Below are 7,706 nucleotides of genomic sequence, written 5' to 3'. Positions count from 1 at the left end.
TGTAGACCAGGCTGGCCTCGAACTCAGAAATCCGCCTGCCTCTGCCTCCCAAGTGCTGGGATTAAAGGCGTGCGCCACCTCGCCCAGCTTGAGACAGGGTCTTATGGAGTGCAGACGAACCACAAACTCACTCTGTAGCCCAGAGTGGACTTCAACTCTGGATTCTCCTAGCTCAACCTCCCAAGTGTATGATTACAGGTGTGTACGATCCTACCTAGCTGAGTTCAATTCTTTCCTAACTACTGTAACAAAACTTTCTGCTCTCTATCATCATCAGAAAGAGGGAAACTGGTTTTCAAAAGTCAAAACTAAGATTTCAACAGCCACTTTACATGGTGAATGAAAATGTCCTTGCTAGAGCAAAGATTTAAGTTAAAAGACAGCAGTTCAAGAGAAAAATACTCTGGGGGGTGTGGTGGCGCACGCCTTTAATCCCAGCACTTGGGAGGCAGAGGCAGGCAGATTTCTGAGTTCAAAGCCAGCCTGGTCTACAAAGTGAGNTCCAGGACAGCCAGGGCTATACAGACAAACCCTGTCTGGAAAAAAAAAAAAAAAAGGGGAAAGTACCAGGAAGGGCATGATAACCTCAAGATACAATACTGTTGGGCTGGAGAGATGGCTCAACGGTTAAGAGCCCTGACTACTTTCCTGGAGGTCCTGAGTTCAAATCCCAGCAACCACATGGTGGCTCACAACCATCCATAAAGGGGATCCAATGCCCTCTTCTGGTGTGTCTGAAGACAGCTACAGTGTACTTATATGTATAATAAATAAATCCTTTTTAAAAAAAAGATACAGTGCTGCCCCAGGGTTCTCTTAGTTATTTACAGAAAGAAAAGAGAAGCAGGAGGGGAGAACAAGAACATGTGGAAGGGCTGGGGACCAAGCTCAGTTGGTAGAGTGCTTGTGTAACATGCAGCCAGCCCTCGGTTCCATCCCCAGTACCCTATAAACCAGTGCACAGCTATAAACTCCAAACTTAGGAGGGAGAGACAGGAGGATTGGGAGTTCAAAGTCAGCCTAAGTTTCCAGTTTCGAGGCTAACCTGGGCTACACGAGACACTATTTTGGCAATTAATTAGTGAATTGAATCTTTCGGTAAAATCAATACTCTTTCCCTCTAATGCAGTCCCCCCCCCCACTCTCTCGCACTAAAACCACATTGACTGCCCAAGTCACCTAGCTCATATGGCACACCTGAATACAACATGGCATGAATGCTGCATGATGGTCACCTTTACATGGCAGTTACATGTAAAGACCACTAGGACTCCTGACTACTCCACGTGTATAAAAACTAGCAACTGGAACCGTGGACTAAGTACAGAGACAGCACAATGGCACTGTCCTCTTCATGTGGCCAGTCCCTGTACTTACTCAGCTAAGCACAGCTTCTGCCAAGCTTCATGGAATTTCACAGGATCCTCTGCTTTGGTGACTGGCTCCAGATCAATAGAGTCTATGTACTAAAAAAACAAAACGACAGCATCAAAATCTCAACAGGTTAAAGGAACATTTAAGAAACATGAACACTTCGAGGCCAGCCTGGTCTACAAAGTGAGTGCCAGGACAGCCAGGGCTACACAGAAAAACCCTGTCTCGAAAAACCAAAAAAAAAAAACATGAACACCCGGGCTGGTGAGATGGCTCAGCGGTTAAGAGCACTGACTGCTCTTCCAAAGGTCCTGAGTCCAAATCCCAGCAACCGCATGGTGGCTCACAACCACCCGTAATGAGATCTTACAACTTCTTCTGGTGTGTCTGAAGACAGCTACAGTGTACTTATATGTAATAAATAAATCTAAAAAAAAAATGAACAGTCAAAAAAATACTACAGCTCTCTAACACAGTTATTCAATCATGGAAGGCTAGTATGGTTTATTAATAGAGGTCTTACCTACAGGAAAGTGGAAGAGAGAGATTCATGAAATTACTGAAGATAAAAATGAAGTGATTAGGAAGGGGACTAAGGGTATAACTCAGTGGCAAAACCTATGCAAGACCCTGAGTTCCACATTCAGCGCCCAAAAACACTTCTTTCTGTTTTGTTTTGTTTGTCTGAAACAGAGTTTCTCTGCGTAGCTCTGGCTGTACTGGAACTTACTCTGTAGACCAGACTGGCCTCGAACACATAGAGATCTGCCTGCCCCTGCCTCTGCCTGCCAACTGCTAAGATTAAAGGTGTGTACTACCATGTCCAGCTTCCAAAATCCTTTCTAAAAACTAAAAGAGAAAATGCCAAGTGTGATGGTTCATGCCTATGGTCCAAGAAGAGACAGAAGGGCATTGCAAGTTAGAGGTCTACATAGTGAGTTTCAGGCCAGCCAGAATTTCAAGACCATGTCTCAAGGCTATAACCCTCCCTGAGAATTTATAAGCTGTTAATGGTAGCTAGGAGGCCTTCATACAATGCCTCACTCTTCCTGGAGGATCTTATAGGGTACAGAGTGAATTCAAGGCCAACCTAATGAACTTAGTAAAGCTCTATCTCAAAATATAAAACTAAAAGAGGGTTAGAAATGTAGCTTAGTGATATGGCATTTGCCTAGTAGGTGTGAGGTCCTAGGTTCAATCCTAGTACCATAGATATAAGGAGAGAAGGAGAGGGGAATGGAAAGAGAGAGCTAGAAGAAGGAAAGTAAATGACCTGGGCACCAAATCTCTACTGAGCTTCCTGGTAGCAAGCACTTTATACATGTTATCACAGGTCATGGTGGGGAGCGGGGTGACTTCTAGCTGAATCCATGAGGCTCCATTTTGGGAAGGCCTCTGGGAAGCTTATGCTCGCCTTTGTCCAAACTCTATCTGTGATGGTTTCTATATCCTTGGACCAGGGAGTGGCACCATCTGGAGGTGTGGCCTTGTTGGAATGGGTGTGACCTGGTTGGAATGGGTGTGTCACTGTAGGTGTGGGCATAAGATCCTCACCCTAGTTGCCTGGAAGTCAGTCTTCCACTAGCAGCCTTTGGATGAAGATATAGAACTCTCAGCTCTGCCTGTGCCATGTCTGCCTGGAGGCTGCCTTGCTCCCACCTTGATGATAATGGACTGAACCTCTGAACCTGTAAGTCAGCCCCAATTAAATGTTGTTTTTTGTTAAGACTTGCCTTGGTCATGGTGTTTGTTCACAGCAGTAAAACCCTAACTAAGACACTCTTCCATCTGCCAATTTTCCTTCACATCATAAATCTTACATGGCTAGTCAATCCTTACATAAGTCCTGTCAAGCCTTCTGTTCAACTTTGCATACAGTGCTTGGACTTCACGATCTGCCTCTTTGGGGATTTATAAATTGTGTTTGTTTTGCAGAGCTGGGGATAGAACCCAGGGCCTTGGTCAAGCCAAGTAGCACTCAAGCACTGAACCACATCCCTAACTGTGGTGCTTTGAAGGAGAATGGCGCCCACAGGTGTATATGTTTGAATGCTAGATCCCTAGTTAATGGAAACTATTTGAGAAGGATTAGGAGGGGTTGTCTTATTGGAGGAGGTGTGTCCTAGGGGGTGAGTTTGAGGTCTCAAAATATTCCTCTCTCTCTGCCTGCAACTTGTGGAGGTGAGCTCTCAGCTACTTCTCCAGTGCCAAGCCTGCCTGCCTACCACCATGCTCCAGCCATGATGATAATGAACCAACCCTCTGAAACTGTAAGCAAGCCACCAATTAAAATAAGAGTTGCCTTGGCCATGGTGTTTCTTCAGAGCAATAGAAGAGTAAATTGTGTTTGGTTATTTGTTTTGCAGTGCAAGGGAAGAAACCCCGAGTCTTGATCATGCTAAGTAAGCAGTCCAGCACTGAGCCACAACCCAGCCCAACCTGAATCTTTAGAATACAAAACACTGGAGTGACAGAACTATCTAGAAGAGGGCTGGAGAGATGGTTCAGCAGTCAAGAGCACCTACTGCTGGGTTCCTAGCACTCATGTCGAGTGGCTCACAGCCACCTGTATCTCCAGCTCCAGGAAGATCCAATGCCTCTGGCATCCCAAGTGCACTTGAATTCACATGTATACACCCACACAGAGACACATACACAGAACTAAAAACAAATTAATGAGAGAGATGGAAGAGCAGGCTGGGACTCACCATCAGGTTCAACTTGTGGTTGATGGCCAAGGCTGAGTGTTCCAGTGCTTTGAACACAGAGGCGTAGCAGTCCCTGAGTTTGGTGTATTTACCAACCAGGGCTATGGAACATATTTTCTGCAATCTCTCATACCTAAGAGGGAAAACAAATTCAAAGTCCATATGTACACTATGAAACATCACAAGCAACAATGTGGCCACTGCTCTTATTCCAAGGTACTTTTCAGAACCTTAGGCAGAGACAAGACACTCAGTGTACTTGACTCAAATCTCTCCTCCACCATGCCAACGTCTGGGCATCACACAGACTTCAAAGGCATAAGAAGAGCTGGGGAGATGGCTCAGTTTGGGAAGCACTTGACACATAAGGATGAGGACCTGAGTTCTTAGCTCCAGAAACCATAAAAAAAATCCAGGCACAGTAACATACATCTGTAACCCCAGCATTCCTATGAGGAGATAGGAGGTGGAGCAAGACTCCCAGCAACTGTCCTCTGTCTCCATATGTAACTGGTGGCACCAAATGTGTGCACACGACCGCATACAAATTAAGAAAATGTATCAGAAACCCCAAGAATGCTCAATGTTGGCTAATAAACAGGTACAGATATATAAATCTCAGATATAAGATAGCTATCTTATAAACTCTGAGCTGTTCATGCATTAGATTATAGAGTGACATTGTGTAAGAGTATGCAATGTACTTGTCAATAGGAAACATGCCAGTGTGTTTGTAAGGTGACACTGTATAAGAAAATGCATTCAAAGTTGTCTACATTTAAAATTGTCACATTCCCTACCAAAGTCTGCTTATTTGTGACATGTCTAAAGAATAGTGTTAAAAGAATTATTTAAAATATTACAAGCCATTTAGACCACTTTAATGAGAAAATTCCATTCTACAAAAGATACCCAATCACATGTCACAACTACAGACACAATTTTCAGGGTTGCTTTTGTTGGGAAATCTGTTCAGAGAGCATGAGAAATGTGGTGATCAGATCTGAGGTATGCGGACAATACTGTAGAGCTTTGGGGCAAGTTCTTGCCCCAAACAATGAGATGACATGTTACCAGAAGGAGGCGGCCCCCTTTCATATCTCCATATGCTGCACAGGCAAGAAACAATATCAAAGACAGACTGGGGCATGGGGATGGGACTTAGTGGATGAAACACTTGGCAATTATGAGAACTCATGAAGAAGATACCTGATGTCAACCTTGGACCTCCTCATGTATGTACATGCATGTGCATGTTACATACACACATGCCCATACACATACAAAACTGTACAGATATACACAAAAATAGCCTTGAATCTCAGTATGTGGTTCAGTTGGTTGAGTGCTAGAATCCCTTAGTTTAATGATTGACACTCAGCACTAGGTAAAAATGGGCATTGTTAACAATACCCTACCATCAATCCCAGCTCTCAGGAGGTAAAGACAGGATGATCTGAACTTCAAGATCATCCTTGGCTACACAGTGAGTTCAAGCGTAGCCTGGGATACATGAGCTTGCACCTCAAAAATAAAAATAAAAATAAAAATAAGCCAGATGTGGTAGAACACAGCAGGCAGAGGCAGGCAAGGATCACTGCGAGTTTGACACCTATCTGATCAACACAGAGTTCCAAGGCTAATCAGAGCTACACAGTGAGGCACTGCCTCAAAAAAATAAATAAATAAAGATAAAATAAATTGAAAACATGATAACAAAAACTAGGCTGGGTGGAGGAAGGAAAAAAAAAACTAAGTCAGTAAAAATAACGGGAAAGGTAAGACTTCCTGGGAAGGTCAATAAATAAAGGACCTGAGAGAAGGCTTTCAAACCTTTAACTCTCTTAGTTTCATCTTGCTCTGTAGAATTCCCAACTGTGTGTGGCCAGAAGTGGTAAAGAAACTGCCTAGCATGTATGATGCCCTGGGTTCAATGCCCAGCACCACAAAATTATGATGCTGCCGATGAGAATGATGGTGATCATGAATTAACTTCCTGATAACAGAGAGCAAATTACATCTCAAGCCAAAGAGCAGAGATGCCATCAGAAGCAGAGATTCAGTCCCAAGGTGTGGCCCACCTACCTAGCTACTGCAGCTGCCTCTGTATAAGGTATTGACTGGGCTTCACCTCTTCTCCTCACAAAAAGGAAGGACACTAAAGGCAACTATAGGCTCCCCATTCTATTCATTCATGGCTAGACCTCCTTGACAGAAGTCACATGGTAAGAGATGGGGACACATGAGTACACAGGTCACACCCTACCGGAGTGGGAGCTGCTGTGCTGACTGGCTGATATCCTAAGCCCATCTTTCATGTTAACTTTCCCTGTGAACTTTCACTTCCAGGGTCAGCCAAAGGTCCACCTCACATGCTGGACACAGCTCTCCCAGATGTCTGAGGCAAGGCTCTAATACTACTGTGAGTTGTTGGGGAATGGGAAGGAGAGCCTACTTTATAGACCAACCCATCATGGGCAGGTCCCAAAGTGGGAAGTAGTATCTCAATCATCCTGGGGTCCCAGGGAAGGAACATACCCAGTTCAACCAGGCCTCCTGGTCTCTGAGAGGCTGTGAGCCTCCATCATGAGGCTCCTTATATAACTCTACAGGCTACAGTGACGGGGGTGGCCATTATGCATTACAGTGACCAATAGACCAACAATACTGCCAAAATTATACAGATTTACTTTGAAGACTGTGGTGAGCTGAATGGGTCTCCACCAGGCTGAAAAGGTAGCTTATACATTAAGGCTTGATGTCTACTTGAAGTTCTGGGTTCAGTGTTCAAAAAGAAGAAAAAAAAAAAACTCTGGGCATGGAAGCTCATGCCTATAATCCCAGCATTTAGAGGCAGGATTCTCTCTCTGAATTTGATGCCAGCCTGGCCCTGAGATTCTGACTTAAAAATAAAAATCACCAAGAACCACACAAACTGAGTATAGCAGCACACACTTTCAATCCCAACACTCAGGAGACAGTGGCAAGCAGATCTGTGAGGTTAAGGCCACCTTGGTCTACAGTGAGTTCCACGACAGTCAGGGTTACACAGAGAACCCTTTCTGGAAAAACAAACAAACAACAAAGACTTTATTAAAATAACCTTGTCCTTGCTGATACAATTAAGGATCTAGAGGAAGGAGAGATTATCAACTCCCTAAAGGTTGTCTTTTAGTTGATGTGCACAAAGTGTATGTACACAAAATAAATGAATATAATTTTAAAATAAGATCTTTTATAACATCCAACTATTTAATGGGTGCTGGGCATGGTGGTGGATGTCTAGAGAATCCCAGCACTCTGGAGGCAGAGGCAGGAGTTCAAGGCCAGTCTGGGCAGCAGAAGACTATCCCCAAACTAAGCAAAACAAACAATAGATCACTGACAAATGAAATAGTAATGGCAGAGCCAAAACTTCCCATCTAAAGGATCTTCTTTAAGAAATATTAGCCACCTTCTTGAGTTCTTTATATATATTGGATATTAGTCCCTTATCTGATTTAGGATAGGTAAAGATCCTTTCCCAATCTGTTGGCGGTCTTTTTGTCTTATTGATGGTGTCTTTTGCCTTGCAGAAGCTTTGCAGTTTCATGAGGTCCCACTTGTCAATTCTCGATCTTACAG

The 7,706-nt window shown here is 43.9% G+C and overlaps 1 protein-coding gene across 12 annotated transcripts in view; it reads right to left on the bottom strand.

Annotated features, from left to right (window-relative positions):
• Ctps2 (CTP synthase 2) overlaps window positions 1–7,706 on the bottom strand; it is a 133,841-nt gene that overhangs the window by 97,512 nt on the left and 28,623 nt on the right. For all 12 annotated transcript variants that reach the window (XM_021152651.2, XM_029473358.1, XM_021152653.1 and 9 more), the window contains 2 exons: window positions 4,083–4,215; window positions 1,378–1,466 (listed from right to left, as the gene is read on the bottom strand). In XM_021152651.2, coding sequence (XP_021008310.1) covers window positions 1,378–1,466; window positions 4,083–4,215 — 222 coding nt within the window. The remainder of the gene's footprint in view (window positions 1–1,377; window positions 1,467–4,082; window positions 4,216–7,706) is intronic.

Source organism: Mus caroli, chromosome X (assembly GCF_900094665.2).
Source record: "Mus caroli chromosome X, CAROLI_EIJ_v1.1, whole genome shotgun sequence".
Taxonomy (NCBI): domain Eukaryota; kingdom Metazoa; phylum Chordata; class Mammalia; order Rodentia; family Muridae; genus Mus; species Mus caroli.
The sequence above is the reverse complement of the archived record's forward strand: the minus strand, read 5'-3'. Positions and strand labels throughout refer to the sequence as shown.